The 17435-nt window shown below is 39.1% G+C and overlaps 2 protein-coding genes across 3 annotated transcripts in view; both read right to left on the reverse strand.

The window, feature by feature from the left end:
• tmem19 (transmembrane protein 19) overlaps positions 1–916 on the reverse strand; it is a 61057-nt gene extending 60141 nt beyond the window's left edge. Inside the window, exon 1 of the mRNA XM_088072394.1 lies at positions 652–916. The gene's annotated coding sequence lies outside the window, so the exon portion shown is untranslated. The remainder of the gene's footprint in view (positions 1–651) is intronic.
• A 7387-nt stretch (positions 917–8303) lies between these two features.
• The window catches only part of LOC121961283 (laminin subunit beta-1-like), a 41021-nt gene continuing 31889 nt past the window's right edge, over positions 8304–17435 (reverse strand). For both annotated transcript variants that reach the window (XM_088073009.1, XM_088073008.1), the window contains 10 exons: positions 16498–16867; positions 15565–15749; positions 14666–14907; positions 14376–14582; positions 13051–13195; positions 11905–12112; positions 11156–11297; positions 10717–10893; positions 10305–10464; positions 8304–10163 (listed from right to left, as the gene is read on the reverse strand). In XM_088073009.1, coding sequence (XP_087929135.1) covers positions 10027–10163; positions 10305–10464; positions 10717–10893; positions 11156–11297; positions 11905–12112; positions 13051–13195; positions 14376–14582; positions 14666–14907; positions 15565–15749; positions 16498–16867 — 1973 coding nt within the window. In that variant the 3' untranslated portion in view covers positions 8304–10026. The remainder of the gene's footprint in view (positions 10164–10304; positions 10465–10716; positions 10894–11155; positions 11298–11904; positions 12113–13050; positions 13196–14375; positions 14583–14665; positions 14908–15564; positions 15750–16497; positions 16868–17435) is intronic.

Here is a 17435-nt window from a genome sequence, read left to right on the forward strand (position 1 = left end):
TTTTTCACTCATTTTTAGGTGACATTTTAAAAAATAAAAATGAGCACTTTTTTAGTTCGGTACATTATTTTTGTTTTGTTGTATGTTTTTTACTCTCTTGCTGTTTAAAAAAATTCTCAAACTGCATTTTAATATATTTGTAAATCTGCTGCATTTTGCACTTGTATTAATAATAATAATAATGATGATGAGAAGAAGAAGAAACTTTTTTTTTTAATTTCATTTACTCTTATTTGTTTTACTGTCTTTGTTTGGCTCTGTCCCATGTTGTATAACTTTTATATATTTTTTTATTATTATTTATTTTTGTCTAAGGTTGTACATTTTTACATGTAACCCTATTTGATTAAAATATATGATATAATATTATTATGCCAACAGTTTTAGGGCAGACTTGGAAGATGCAGCAGGATGAGTGAGTTTCCTTAAAAAAGGACGAATAAAAATAAATAAATATGCTGAAAAATAAAATCATTTTCACTGAAGAAGCAAAGGGAGCTAACACTGAAGCTAATGCTACTTAGCTTAGCGGCTAAGAGCTAGCTGATATTTCGCCGCTTTCAGTTGATAAATTAAACGTTTTAACGGAGTTTACTCGATAACATGAAGGTCGTTGTTTTAACGACACTGTCCGTTTGTCGGTGAACTCACCGGTTATCTGCGGAGACATCGTGATTTACCGACAGACACCTCCGACCTAAAACTCCGCCTCAGAAGCTAGCGGCGGCTCTCCGGGGGACGCGGACCGTTTGTTTCTCCTCGATCGATTCTCTGATTAATCACTGAAACTGATCGATTTGAGAGAGCAGCCGTCTGATGTGACAGCACGACCGACGGCTGAGTTAAACATGTGGACACCGGGGACACCGGAGGGGAGGGCAGGACCGAGACATTTAGTTAACGGACCGACTTCCGTCAACAAACCGTTGACGCCTCTTAAAGAGACAGTTACCCAAAATCACGCGCTGACGTCACTGTGCGCAGGGCCGCACTCAGGCTGTCTGAGGGGCCAGGGGCCCAAAATAACAAGCTGCATACCAAGTTTTCTAACATGTCAGACAGATTTTGTGATGTTGCAGGACATTTTCGACACTAGAAAGACACCCGAGACCAGCAAAGCTCAACATAAAGCCAAATGTCACGCCACATGTGGCCCCTGATAGGGTCCCTGGTGGCTCCCCAACCATTTCTAATGCACAGTAGAAATAAAGTGATTGACACTGTGAATTGTTTTTGTCCTCTTAGTATCCATAAGGTGCCAGAGTGCGTAAAACAACATTATTATAGAGCTTGTGGAGACAGAGGTCCTAGCTGAGACCCTAATGTCCTAAAATCCCAAAACATCCCAAAATCAGAGAAATGCCCTGAAATCCCCAAAATATCCAAAATTCATAGAAACATCCTAAAATCCTAGATACATCCTAAAATTCCAGAAATGTCCTAAAAAAATAATCCTGAAAATGTCTTGAAATGTCCAAAAATCCAATGTACATCCTACACTCCAAAAATGTCCTAAAACCTTTATATTTAGTGATTTTTTTCCTTAACTTTCAGCATTTTTTCCTTTTTAGATTTATGCCAATTCTTGAAAACAGTTTTTTTTTTTAATTTTTAAAAACTGTTATGGCTTTTTCATTTTGGATTTTTTGTTCTCCAAAATTTCAAAACATTACTTGGATTTTAGTACATTTCTGAGATTTAGGACTTTTTTGTTTAGGACATTTCTAAGATTTTAGGAAATTTATCAAATTATAGTACATTTCTCAGACTTTAGGACATATCTAGAATTTAAGGACATTTGTATGATCCTCGCATATTTCTAGAATTTTTGGACATTACTGGGATTTTATAACATCTGTCAGATTTTGGGACATTTCTAGTATTTTAGGACATTAGTGTCTCAGCTGTGTGTTTTTGATCAAACAAGCTCTATTTTGATGCTGTTTTATGTCTCTGACACCTTATGGAGACTAAAAGGACAAAAACTTTTCACAGAGTCAATCACTTTATTTTTATTGTGAATTAAAAAATAATTGGGGGGCCACCAGGGGCCCTATCAGGGGCCAGATTTGTGCCACGAGTGAAGCATCACTGGTCTAAAGAATCTTTAGCTACTTATCCATTGTTTAAATATCTGATAAAAAATGTTCCTGCGCTGTCTAAAAGACGCCGAACTCTTCGGAAAATGAAGAGCCACAGATTCCTGGGAATGCTGTTTCCTCCGTCATAGCTCCGTTAATTCCCGTACTTGTGCAGATTGTGATGTCACTTCAAGCCGTGCACACAAGACGCTGCCTGTAATCTGGGATCACATGGGAAACATCTCTTTTTCCTAAAAGCAGACGAGGCCTGCGAGCACAAACAGAGCTCTGTCTCAGTGTCCACACAGCTGTCTCCCGCCCGAAACACCAACACAAATTCAGATTCTCAGATCTTGTAAAAGTCTTTAAGACGCCTTGTCGATCACAGGGCGCTGTTTGTACGCACGGCGGGAAAGGCAAAGAGGAAAACGTATCATGCTATTGATCAGTCACACTAACAAAAGTACTGATAAACTTCCTGGACTCCTGATAGAGAATCAGGATATTTTTATTGTCCCTGAGGGGCAAACTGTTTTACAGATGACAAGAACCACAGAACCTGCAGAGAATCAATAAATACAACACAAAGATCACATTGACTTCCCTTAAAAGGTCAAAAGCAGCAGGAAAACTAGTTCTCATGTATCTGCAGCCTGACAGAAGCAACTTTAACTCCTTGGACACACAGAGTCTGTTAACCCATTAAAGCCGGGATGCTCAACTTGCTGGGATTCAGGAAATGTCCTGGAATGCTACAAATATCCTTATATCCTATAAATGTCCTTAAATTTCAAGAAACATCCTTCAATCCGTAGAATGTCCTAAAATCCTAAAATCCTAAAGTCCTAGAAATGTCCTAAAATCCTACAAACACTTTGTAAGGCCTTGAAATATCTGAAAATCCTACAAAAGTCCTTTAATCCTTGAAACATCCTGAAATCCCATAAAAGGTCCTAAAATCATTGAGATGTCCTAAAATTCAAGAAACATCCTAAAATCCTATAAAGATCCAATAATCAGAGAAATGTCCTAAAATTGTAAAGATATCATAAAATCCTAAAATTCTAGAAATGTCCTGAAATCCTAGACATTTCTAAAAATCCCCCCAAAAATGTCTTAAAATCCTATACATTTCCTTAAATCCTGTAAAAGGTCCTAAAATTTAAGAAATATCTTAAATTCTTTGAAATTTCCTGAAATCCTAAAAAATTTCCAAAAAATCCTAGAAATGTCTTAAAATGCTAGAAATGTCCTCAATCATAGAAACGTACTGAAATCCTAAACATGCCCTGAAATTCGTGAAAAGTCTTAAAACCATAGAAATATCCTGAAACTTAGGAAAATATCTAAAAAATTCAAAAAAATTTCTAAAATTCAAGAAACATCCTGAAATCCCAAAAATGTCCAAAAATCATAGAAATATTCTAAAATCGTATAAATATCTTAAAATTCTAGAAATTTGTAAAACTCAAGAAACATCCTTAAATCCTAAAAATGTCTAGCATTCCTAGAAATTGCCTAAAATCCCAGAAAAGTCCTGAAATCCTGGACATTTCCAAAAATCCTAGGAAAGTCTTAAAATGACCCGTAAGTGGAGCAGGTTGAGTCGATTTGTGGCCATGACGCCATCGGCCGACATCGATCACATTAAAGCACCACGAAAACTTTTAAATTGGAAATCAGATCATACGTTTAGTCCACGGTTTGCGAGCTGACATCATCAAAGGTCAAGGTGACTTTGCATCCGTCTAATTCTGGTGAAAACAATATTTCAAGAAGACCTTAAAGGAATTTCTTCAAATTTGGCACAATTGTCACGCTCGACTCAAGGATGAATTCATTAGATTTGGTAGTCAAAAGGTCAAAGGTCACTGTGCCCTTACATCATTTTATTCTCTTGATCATAATATCTTAAAAAGGAATTTCTTTAGTTTTGACAAAAACATCCACTTGGCCTCAACAATGAATGATCGGAATTTGGTAGGAAGGTGAAGGTCACCATGACCTTGTGTTCTTGTCATTCTTGTTATTCTTGTGGACATAATATCTCATGAGTGACTTGAGGGAGTTTCCTCAAATTTGGCACAAACGCTCACTTGGACTCAAGAATTAACTGATTAGATTTGGTGGTTGAACCTTAAATGTCAAGATCACCTTGACCTTGCAAAACATATCATTATGAGGTTGGTTGGGTTTCTGTTTTTTGAAAAATGTGGATAACTACTGTGATGGACTGAAACTTTTGCACATTATTTCAGTGTCTGTAGGATAACACAGATTTAAAAAACAGACCTCAGGTTGATTCTTTTTCTCGTTTGTGTGCGAGTCCTCCGCTGCTGTCGTTTTTTTATTTTCTTGACTGTCGCACCAGAAAAGAAGACAAACAATTTTTCAATTTTTCATTTCACGAAAACTACTGTGATGACATTTAGTTCTCATTTGGTAATGCTCTGACTTTTCATCTGATGCCATCATCAATAACATTTCAGCGCGTCCAATATTTAAACTTACAAGGAAATTCCTGCAGAACAAATCTGTGTTTAGTGCCAAATAAGCAAAGTGTTCGCGTGCCGCACAGAGTCACCTGCACAGCTGGAGGCTCTCAGTCCTGTTTTACAGATTTTATCGAAAAAAAGGAACAAACTGATTTAAAGTGGTTTCAGGGGGATTTTACACAGTCAGAGGATTTGGTGCAGTCCAGCCAGTAACTGCTGATTTATTTCATTTTAAACCAAAGTTTTCGTTACCATATTTCTCCTCGAAGCTCAGCTCTGGACCTCATCAAACCATCAGAGTTTTAATGTATTTATCTCACATAACAATGATTCTCAGCTCGTCTGTTTGTCTGCCAGCGTTTTTAAAAGCAAAACTTCTGATCAAAACCACCATTCAGATTAAAACCACAGGATTCAAACCTGTTAGCACTCGATAATGAAACACTTTATTGTTTTTGACTGGTGATTGGTAATGAAACTCAGCGAATTTAAATTGAAAAAATAAGATTTATTGCTGAAAATGTATTTTTCTTAGTTATTTTGGTCTTTCATATAAAATAAAATAAATAATAAAGGGGCAAAACTATCTAAATTTTGTATTTGTATTTTAATAATTTCATATTCAAAATGATGTTATAGAAAATAAAAATAATAAAAATATATAAAGTAAATACACTTTTATTATTTTCAGCACCTTTGTTTGTTTCTACTTTTTTTTGCTATTTTGGGGGGGCGGGGATAACTTTTAGGTAAATTTCTTTGAACTTTTTGGGGTTTTTTTTAAAAAAGTTTTTTGCTATTTTTTAGCCATGTCTTCTTAATGTTCTCATTGCCTTCTTCCCATGTTTTTGAAACAAATCAAACCAATTTGCAATTTGCTTTTAGAGAGTTAAAGTAATCCACCAACATAAATCCCCACAATAAATCTTTACTATAAAATTGGCTGAAATCTCATCTGCACTCAAAGTCCAGAGATGTACATCACACATCTGAAATACTTGACATAAAGCTGCACCTGCAAAATGTGCAGTGCTCAAAGGTGCAGAGGGTGCATGATTGAAATATTAATCTGGTTCTGTTATTGCCAAAAAATGTGTCAAATTCCCTAAAAATACTGCAAACAGTGAAGAAAAAAACACAGCAGAGAGAAGACGTCACCTACCGAGCTGAGAGGAGATCCGGAGGATGAAGAGTGAATGTGATCTCTGCTGTTTCTGACACGTTTTAAAGAGAGCACAGATCCTCCCCTGCAGAAAAACAGAGGGAGACAGAGATGGAGAGCGTGCTTATGTTAAAGATTCATGGGAAATGTAGTTGTGGAGAGGATGGTGGCGCCTACCTGAGAGATGAACAACAGACAGCAGCAGACCGAAGCTCCAGACCAACGGCAGCCGCATTTTTTAACAAAGGGTCTGGACATGTCCAGCTGTGTTTATAGTGATTAAAGTGGGTATTTAAACTGCAGTTTGGGACATGTCCAGCTGTGTTTATAGTGATTAAAGTGGGTATTTTTTAGTTTAAGTTTTGGACATAGCCATGTTTGTGACGTTATTTCATCTTATAATTGAAACAGAGAGAAATGTAAAGTTTCAACATTTCAGTTATGTAAGAAATGTACAGATTCTACATATCTGTCACTTGCAGAAAGGTTTAATACCAACATTTATTCTGGTGATGGAAGAAATGTCACCGCTCTCTTTGAATCATCTTCTGAGGGTCATGAACATCTGCACAAAATGTGTTTGCATAGCTGTGGAGCTGATTATTGCATTGCATGACTTGTGTTGACCTTTCAAAGAGATTAATTCTTTGAAAGAGTCATGGCTGTTAATTATATAAACTCTCTTACAGAATCAGAATCATCATGTGATCCGATTCCTCTTATTTCTTTAATGGCTTTGGCTTAAAACCACCAAACTGCGAAATGATCTCACTGACCGTGTCGACTCCCAGCAGGCAAAGCCAGAGAGAAAACATTCATGGAAAGCAGCGACAGAGCTGTGACCAGCATAAATGTTGGCCTCCAGGGCCGTAAAAATGTATAGAAGGTTTTTATACAAACGTGTGTGCAGGATTGTGAAACTGCGTTTGCACATGCTCTCTAAACACGTGGCTGGAAAAGGAGAGAATACAGTCAAATATTTGAATTTTTATATCCTAACTTATGTTACAGCCTCGTGGTTGTGAGTTTCAGTCACATTGTAGCTCCAGATTTTCTGGTGTGTGGAAACATGGAGGCTTCACACACACCTTCCCCTCGAATAACGGACAGAAAAGTGTTTTTGCACAACATGAGGATGTCACGTCATTAATTATTTCTGTGGATTTCTTTTTTAATTATTATCATTTATTTTTTTCCTTTATTTATTTGAGGTTGTTTTTTTAATGGATTAATTAATTTTAAATGATATGACATCACAGGGGTCACTCTAAGCCAGCCAGGATGGGGAGGGTTAAACCGGGATTTTTGGGCACGTGGATGTGATTCGATGTTGCACCTGTTATTATTTGTTATTACACTCTGCACAAAAATAAAAAAAAAATGTGATCACAAAAAAAACACGATGTTGTCACAGCTGAACTTTGATCTCTTGGATATAAAATGTCCGATTTTGCATAAAACATGTTTTGTCTAAGGTCACGGTGACCTTTGACCACCAAATTTCAATCACTAAATTAGTTCATCTTTGAGTCCAAGCGAATGTCTGCTCCAAATTTAGGTCAAAGGCTTTCTTGAGACATCACGTCCACAAGAACGACACAGAGTCAAAGTGACCCTGACCTTTGACCTATGACCATCAAAATCTAATCAGTTCATCCTTCAGTACAAGTGGAAGTTTGATCTAAATTTAAGGAAATTGCCTCAAGACATTCTTGAGGTATTGCATTCATGAAAATGGGACAGACAGACGGACGGACAGACAACCCAAAAACATCATGAGCGCGACACGTTTTCTTTAAAAATGTGGCAATTTTTTTGTCTCTTAAAAACTTTTGGTAATATATTTTTAACAATTTATTAAACAATATATTTTTATTTAATATATATATATATATATATATATATATATATATATATATATATATATATATATACACGCACGTTTCAATCACACATGACTCCGATGCTCAGGACGCTACTGAAAGAAGACAATAAAATTCAGGGAAAAGAGCAAATAAGCAAACATCATTTTAAAATGTTAATTCTGAGATATTTTACCATAGAAAAATTAAATTAAAAAATGTAATTTGAGATACAAAACAGGTTTAAAAAAACTTGTTGAATGTATGAATGTCTTCATAAATCAACCAAAACTTAAATTTAAAAAAATCTTTAAAAAATTTAATTAATTTAATTAAATAAATAAGCAGTAAAATAAATACAATATGCAGCCATTTAAAGTCGTACGCACCTCCCCACACGTCTCCCCACAAAGCCAAAATAAAAAACATAATGCGTAAAAAATGATTTGACCTTTCCCCTCTCATAAATAACAAACAGTCCCTACTGTTCAGCCTCTTTTTCACTGAAATATTAGAGAGTCTCCGTGGTTACCTCCTCTTCTTAATGAGCTCCTGCGGGGAAACACTGAACATTTTTAGTTGAGCAGTTAATCTTGAATCAAAAATATCGATCAACGCAGACACGACTTACTGATCAAAACTGGAGGAAATACGAAACTTTCTCAGCAACCGTCCACCCAAAATAAAAGACCAGATGTTTCAGTAACTTCCAATTCAAAATTTAATATTTGTTCATAGAAACATTCACAAATGCGTTTTGGTCCACATTATGTATCTTTGGGCTCAATAAGTACATATAAAAATGTTTTTAGTCATATATTTAAATACACAGATTTTAGTATCTTATATATTGTTCTATAGTCTCTACACACTGAGGTCACAGTGGTTTTTAGTGGTTTCCTTTGGCTCTCATTGCTTCAATACTGTGATGGTCTTTGGCAGCTTGTTTCCATCATTAACCCTTTAACACCTGAGCAAATTGGCCTGTTTCTTATAAAAACAATTTTTTAAAAAAGCAACGAGCAACTTAACAAGAATCGTGTTGAAAAAAAAGCAAGAAATAAGTAAAAAGTTACAAGATAATTACCTGAAAATAAGCAACAAAAAAAAGAAAAAGAAAAGAAAATCTGAAGAAAAATTCTGTAAAATAAAACAAATTAAAAAAGCTATAATACAATTATCGTAGTTATATACTTTTTTATTTGAAAATTTTCAAGTTATTCCCTCTTTTTAAAGCTACTTTTCAGGGTCGATTTCTTGTCACCATTTATTAATTTATTGTAATTAGCGCCAACATCTTGTTAAGTGGCTTACTGCCTTTTTCTCCACGTTTTAGAAATAAATCATTTTTCCCAGTTTTCGAAGCTTTAATCGCTCGTTAAAGGCGTCTAAAAGCAGCGCAAGAAAACTGATGTTGATCCAGGTGTTAAAGGGTTAAAATCCTGTTTTTGGCACCGATGGTGTCAAACATGTAACAGTGTTTGGTCCAAAAATCTATAAAATATTCAGGGAATAAAAACGTTTTCTAAATATTTGGCTCCATCAAAATCCAGCCTGGAAACTGGACGACAGTTTGAGGAGCTGGAGCAAGCAGGTAGATCACTAATGATGACAGACAGGTGAGCTGATAACAGACAGGTGAGCTGATCACAGACAGGTGAGCTGATGACAGACAGGTGAGCTGATCACAGACAGGTGAGCTGATCACAGACAGGTGAGCTGAACACAGACAGGTGAGCTGATCACAGACAGGTGAGCTGATGACAGACAGGTGAGCTGATCACAGACAGGTGTGCTGATCACAGACAGGTGAGCTGATCACAGACAGGTGTGCTGATCACAGACAGGTGAGCTGATAACAGACAGGTGAGCTGATAACAGACAGGTGAGCTGATCACAGACAGGTGAGCTGATCACAGACAGGTGAGCTGATGACAGACAGGTGTGCTGATCACAGACAGGTGTGCTGATCACAGACAGGTGAGCTGATGACAGACAGGTGAGCTGATCACAGACAGGTGAGCTGATCACAGACAGGTGAGCTGATCACAGACAGGTGTGCTGATGACAGACAGGTGAGCTGATAACAGACAGGTAAACTGATAACAGACAGGTGAGCTGATAACAGACAGGTAAACTGATGACAGACAGGTGAGCTGTTCACAGACAGGTGAGCTGATGACAGACAGGTGAGCTGATAACAGACAGGTGAGCTAATAACAGACAGGTGTGCTGATGACAGACAGGTAAACTGATGATAGACAGATGTGCTGATCACAGACAGGTAAACTGATGACAGACAGGTGAGCTGATCACAGACAGGTGTGCTGATGACAGACAGGTAAACTGATGATAGACAGATGTGCTGATCACAGACAGGTAAACTGATGACAGACAGGTGTGCTGATCACAGACAGGTGCGCTGATCACAGACAGGTGCTGTAGAGCGTCACTTTGTAGCTGATCTCCTCCAGGATGCGGCGGACGGTTTGCTCCAGCTCGGCGAGCTCTGCAGCTTTGGCCTCGAGGACGAGCTGATTAGACGAATACGAACTCTCCAACTCTGAGGACACAGAAACACAGGAAGTGACATCTGAACTCAATTTTTAAAAAAAAAGTCAACAAAAGCCAAACCAGTTGACGTGTGTGTGTGTGTGTGTGTGTGTGTGTGTGTGTGTGTGTGTGTGTGTGTGTGTGTGTGTACCTGCGAGTCTCTGCAGCTTAATGCTGCTCTGAGCGATGAGCTCTTTGGCCTCCTGCTGCAGCTCCTCCGCTCGCCTCCTCCCCTGCAGCACCGAGTCGCCTTTCACCTCCACCAGGTCCTCCACCTCCTCCAACTTATCCTTCACCTCCACGTCAAACTCCTTCACACACACACACACACACACACACACACACACACACACACACACACACACACACACACACACACACACACACAGAGTAATCATTGACGGCAGCTGATGAAAGCGTCCTCTTCACCTCATTATTATTTCATTTGCTGTCATTTAACTTTAGTTGTGTTTTTCTGTAAAATTTCAGTTTAGTTTTTTTCTCATTTCTTGTTATTGTTTGTTGTTTTAAAGTGTGTGTGTGTGTGTGTGTGTGTGTGAGACCTGCTGGGCCTCCTCTGCGTTCACTCTGGCCTGGTCGGTGATCCAGTCAGCCGTCTCAGCCAGACGCTTCACCTCCAGCTCGTTCTGTCTCAGCAGGCCGACCTCCCGCTCCAGCTGGACCAGGCGACCCGTCGTGTTACCGAGCTTCAGCTCCGACATCGCCGTCTCCGACTCCACCTGAAACACACACACACACGCACGCACACACACACACAGACTGAAGTGTAACTGCTGTAAGTGTAATAATAATAATGATTTTTTAAAAATGAGGGTGAGCAACATCCTGCACGTCTGCAGAGAAGCATCCAGTCACTCAGGTTCATGTTTTATTTTGCAGTTATTGATATTAAATTGAAATTACCTTTATTATTATTATTATTATTGTTAAAATTCTTTCCTTTCCTTTCGATCATTTTGACATCAGAGGGGTCAAACTCACAGACACCAGCAGGTCCAGTGTTCCCTTCATGTTGTTCTGGGCCAGCTGGATGGCGTCCATGGCGATACTCTGAGCGCGCTCAGTCTCATCCAGAGCCGCCCGCACCACGTCTGCCGTCTCCTTCACGTTAGACGCCGCCTCGCTGACGGACACAAAGTCAATGAACTTCATTTTATTCACAGTAACATCATTTTATCCACATATAATTAAGTACTCAAATACTTAAGTACTTGTACTCAACTTGAGTATTTCAATTTTATGCTACTTTAAACTTCTACACCACTAGTGCTGGAAAAAGTATTGAGTTACTTTACTGAAGTAACAACACAAACACCAAAAAAACTCTAAACATTTTTAAAAAGAAAACATAGTAAATAAAAAATAATGAAAAAATAATATGTGTTTATCAAAATAGTTATGAGAAATTAAAAATGTTTACTGACAAAATGTCCTTTTTAAAATCCTAAAAAAATCAAATAAAAAAAAAATCAAAGACAAAAGAAAACAAAAAAGCCAAAAGACGAAGAAAATCACAAAAGCATTTTGACAGAGCTGCAGAGAGAAAGTGCGGCTCGACCCCGACGGCTTCATTATTCTGCAGCCTTTAAACTGACACACTTACTTCAAAATAAGGTACAGTAAAAACGCTGGTCTACTTCCACTTTGACGGGCACATTCTTCTGAATATTAAAAACATATTTTTGCAGCTCAGACTTCTGGATCTCTAAGGACGGCGGTGTGCGTGTTACCTGGCGGCCTTGGCCTCCTGCAGCAGCGTCTCTGCGGCCTGGACGTCCTGAGCGCTCTGACTGAGGATCGTCTCCACGCTGGTCAGAGCGCCCACCTTCTCCCGGATCTCCTCCGTCAGCTCCTGCAGCTTCTCCGTCGACGTCGGCATCTCCAGAGCCAGAACCTCGTTGGCCACCTTCTCGATGACTGAAATATCCGCCTTCTCATCTGCAGCGTCACAAACACAGAGGAGCTTTTTTTTTACATCATCTCTACATCAACTATCAGTCAGAGTTTAACTCTTTCATTTCAGACCAGTGATATTCATAACTCATGGTCCGCGGGCCCAATCTGGCCTCCTAGAAACGTCCTAAAAAATGTGCTACATCTCTAGAAAGATCCAATAATCTGAGAAGTACCCTTAAATTGCTAAGTGTCCCAAAATCCTAGAAATGTCCTAAAATCCTACAAAGATTTTATAATATTAGAAAATGCGCTAAACTCCTAAAAATGTCCTAAAATCCTAGAAATGTCCTTAATTTTGAGAAATGTTATAAAATCCTACAAACACCCGAAATTCCTAAAAATTTCCCTGAAATTCTAGAAATGTCCTATAATCCCAGAACTGTCCAAAAATCCTAAAAACATCCTTAAATCCTAGAAATGTCTTTAAATATTAAAAATGTTGTAAAACTCTTAGAACGCCCTAAAATTCATAAAATTGATTTAAATTGACGTTTTCCATTCAGTCTGTAGAGGATTTGCCCGGAGCCATTTCTGTGCAGCTGCTCCAAAATTCAAACAAACATTTACAGATGAATCATACAAATAAAAGGTTTGTGTTCGTTGTTTTTCGGGGAGCGATGACCCTGAGTTAAGGTTTGTGATGGTTGTTTTTCGGGGAGCGATGACCCTGAGTTAAGGTTTGTGATGGTTGTTTTTCGGGGAGCGATGACCCTGAGTTAAGGTTTGTGATGGTTGTTTTTCGGGGAGCGATGACCCTGAGTTAAGGTTTGTGATGGTTGTTTTTCGGGGAGCGAGGACCCTGAGTTAAGGTTTGTGATGGTTGTTTTTCGGGGAGCGATGACCCTGAGTTAAGGTTTGTGATGGTTGTTTTTCGGGGAGCGAGGACCCTGAGTTAAGGTTTGTGTTTGTGCGTCACTGACTGGTGAGCAGCTCTCGGATCTCCTTGATGAGGTTGCGTAGTTGCTGGTTGCTCTGCTCCACTCGCTCTTTGCTCTGGTTGGATTTGATGAGCACCTGTAGAGCGTTCACCTTCGCCTCGTTGGCGCGGTTGTTGGCGTCCCACACCTGAACATGCAAACACAAAACCAGCGACTTCTTTAGTTATTTTACAGATTAAATAAATAAAAAAAGCTGTGCTGCTGTGTGAAACATAAAAAAGACAGAGTTTAATGATTTGTGAATCCGTCTTAGGATTCTCAGATATTCAGCTGAACACTCGACAAACAGGATGTCTGAGGTTCAAACTGATAAACTTTATTGGTTTTAGTCTGAATCTGATGTCTGCAACACGTTATATAAAAGTTGGACGTTTCCACTTTTCTTTTAGCAGAAAGTGTTTGGGAACTGAGGACAATGACTGTGGAAGTTTGGAAAGTGAATTTCTTTCTCAGTCTTGCTTAATATTTCTGTTTGAACATTTTCTGGCTGTGATAGACTCTGTGTCCTTTTGGTGATATTTACAGAAAACATGCCTCCCAAACTCGCAGGCTCATGTTTTATCACATAAGTAAATTTTTTTTAAAAATTAAGGAAAAGAATTCACTAAAATGTTGCCTTGAAAAAAACAAATCCAAACAAATTTTAAGAAAAATAAATAAATAAATAAATAAATAAATAAATATTATAATTAAAAATTGCCAAAATTTTTAAAGTGGAAACACAGCAAATTTTTTTCCTTAAAAAAACAAAACAAAAACAAATCTAAAACACTGCGATTAAAAATCTCCAAAAATAAAATAAAAAAAAAAGCAGAATGATTGTAAAGACAATAAATATAAAAACTGATATAAAAAATAAATGAGCCAAAATGTTTTCTGGAAATCACCAAATCACCAAAAATTTCAAAGCATCAAAAACTGCTAAAATATTTTATTTAAAAATTGCCTGAGCTCTTTGTTCTTAACTCAGAGGACACAACGTCCATGATTTCCAAAAACACTCTGAAATGTGGATTACAGATCCGTCAGATTCCAGCAGACTTTTCAGTTCGTGTCAGTCCGTCTCAGATGAGCTCTCGGAGAAGCCGGCCGTGTCCCAAATTTATTACAGCATTAAAGTTCAGAATGTGTGTATATTTACAAATAAATCAAAGTTTATCAGTTTGAACATTAAATATCTTGTTTTTTGCTCTTTTTTTAGATTTAGTTTAGTTTTTTTTTAGATTTTCAAATCATTGCAGTCGCACTTCAATCATCAAACTTTTTTTTTTTTGATTAATTTTTAAAAAATGAAAACGTTCACTCACCATCCTGGAGAGTTTGTCCACTTCCTGCATGGCCTCCAGGATCTCCTGGTCCAGGTCTTTGGCTGCCTTGAGAGCAGCTCTGGACGTCGTGAGGACGCCTTCGCACACGTCTCCGCCGCAGCGAGGCGCTCCGTCCTCGCCGACACAACCCAAACCTCCGCAGCGGGAGCCGGAGCAGCCGTCGCCTTCAGCTGCACCGCCGCACGTCTGAGGAGAGAGAAGTAAAAATAACGTGAAAACTCAAAAACATTCAGACGAAACTTTTTCTCATGAGAACAGATCGGTGTCACCTTCTCGCTGAGCGGCGTCAGGTCGTGTTTCTCCAGCTCCGAGGAAAGTTTCTCCAGTTTCTGAGAGTTTCTTTGGTGCTTGCGTTCAAACTCTTTCTCCGTCCTGCTCAGTTTGTCCTCCGTGGCTTTCCGTACTGCGGCTGAGCTCTCCACCGTGCTTCCGGGATTGCTGGTGGAAACGTTGGCGCGCAGCTCCGCCATCGTAGACTGCATGTGTGCCGTTGCAATGGTGTCCATGGCACCTGGAAATGCACGAAGGGTTAATGTCTGTCTGGGTCGTCGTGGAGGGGAGTAAAGTTCAGGAACAAATCGCGCATTTATGGGGGATGTCAGCACGAGGATGTTATGCGAATTTTTTGGAAGGCGTGTTTCTGATTTTAAAAAGAATCTGCGCAATTTTCTTTTTCATTTAATTTTTTTGGTATGGAAGGTTTCTTTAAAAATATTTGGGCTTCTTTAAACATTTTTGGCAATTTTCAAAGAAAATACATGTTCATTTTTTTTCTTTAAAGATTTGGGTATTTTTTTTTAAAAAGATTTTTTTAAAAAGATATTTTTCAGGGTATTTTTGCCTCTAATTGACAGGACAGCACAAGCGTGAAAGGGAGTGAGAGAGAGGAGGTGACAAGGCCGGAATCGAACCCACGACTGCTGCGGCGAGGACACAGCTTCTGTACATGGGCCGCCCGCTCAATCCAGTGAGCCACCACACGCCCTGATTTTTGGTGATTTTAACCAAAAATCTCTAAACTAAACTAACAAACACGTCACAGCACTTTAACAAGAGATCAGCTCCGGAGAATCGTCTAACAGGGTGGACGTGAAGCGATATGCTGATGACACGCTGCTTTCTGTGTTAGTCTGAGGTTTAAAAACACGCAGTCAGTCGGGTCTCTCACCCTGGATGTTGGCGTTCTTGGCGTCGTACACCTGCTGCCTCAGCTCCTGGACGCTCAGCTCCAGCCGGCCGGCCTCCTCCGTCAGCGCGTCTAAGTTTGCGTCGGTGGCGTTGGCGTCACTGTGGAGAAGGTTCAACGTCTCCTCGGTCGTGTTCAGCTTTCCGTTAAGATAAGACATCACACCCCTGCAGAAACAGCCACAAAAACAGTAATGAACAGCTATTTCCCCTTGTGCATGTCTGTTTTTTTAACACACTGAAATCTGAGCAAACTGGCTTCATTTCTTTTAAAACATGAGAAGGAAATGAGCGATGAAAGAAGAAAAAAGAAAAAAATTAGCAAGAAATTAGCAAAAAGTACAAAAAAAATTACCTGACAAAAAAAAAACAACTTGGAGAAACATGCATAACAATAGAATTACTCTCTAACATAATTTTAAATATGTAATTATTATCCAAATATTTTTCCCCCTTCAGCGTACTGTCAAGGTAGGACATAACAGCCCCGAAGAAACAAGACAGTAATGAACTCAAACACAACACGTCTATTTCTCCCTGTAGAACTGTTTTTTTACACTTTGAAACCTGGATTCATTAGAACGCGATGAGCAATGAAGGAAAAAATCCAAAAGAGCAAGAAATTTGTGAAAAAGTACAAGAAAATTACCTGAAAATTAGTGGGAAAAAAAACAAAGAAAAAAAAAACAAAGTACGTAAAAAAATTCTAAGAATTATATAACTTGTTAAATAAATTTTAAATATGTTATTATCATCATTATATATATAATTTTTTTTCAAATTTGTTTCCCCTTTCAGCATTACGATAACAAATCAAATAACATAAGAATGAATCTCCACGTGTTTTAAAGAAATCTTCATCAATTTGCTCTCAGTTTATATGGTTAAATACACATGAAAGGGTTAATATACGAACGTGATTTGATGCATGAGCTCCTGAATCTGCTCCAGCTTCACCGCTGCAGGGTTGCTCTCCACAATGTCTCTGACGGCTTTGGCGTTCCTCTCCAGGCTGCTGACTAAGTCTTTGTACGGCGCCGTCACCCCGCTGATCTGCAGCTGAGTCACCTGCGCCTCCAGACGGCGAGTCTGATTGGACAGCTCGCCCACCACGGTGTCCCACACGGCGAAGCACTGGTGGCACGGCTCACAGGAGGGGAACTCGCCCTGGTAACCTCTGGCACACTGGTCGCACCGCGGGCCGGACACGCCCTCCACACAGGTGCACTGACCTGTCGCACGATGGCACTGCTCGCTGGAGATTCCCCGAGAGTCACAGTCACACGCTGAAAACACAGAGTCACAGTCACACACTGAAAACACAGAGTCACAGTCACACACTGAAAACACAGAGTCACAGTCACACACTGAAAACACACAGAGTCACAGTCACACACTGAAAACACAGAGTCACAGTCACACACTGAAAACACAGAGTCACAGTCACACACTGAAAACACAGAGTCACAGTCACACACTGAAAACACACAGAGTCACAGTCACACACTGAAAACACACAGAGTCACAGTCACACACTGAAAACACAGAGTCACAGTCACACACTGAAAACACACAGAGTCACAGTCACACACTGAAAACACAGAGTCACAGTCACACACTGAAAACACACAGAGTCACAGTCACACACTGAAAACACAGAGTCACAGTCACACACTGAAAACACAGAGTCACAGTCACACGCTGAAAACACACAGAGTCACAGTCACACACTGAAAACACACAGAGTCACAGTCACACACTGAAAACACACAGAGTCACAGTCACACACTGAAAACACACAGAGTCACAGTCACACACTGAAAACACACAGAGTCACAGTCACACGCTGAAAAC

Source organism: Plectropomus leopardus, chromosome 22 (genome assembly GCF_026936395.1).
Source record: "Plectropomus leopardus strain MGB_pleo_1.0 chromosome 22, ASM2693639v1, whole genome shotgun sequence".
Lineage (NCBI taxonomy): Eukaryota > Metazoa > Chordata > Actinopteri > Perciformes > Serranidae > Plectropomus > Plectropomus leopardus.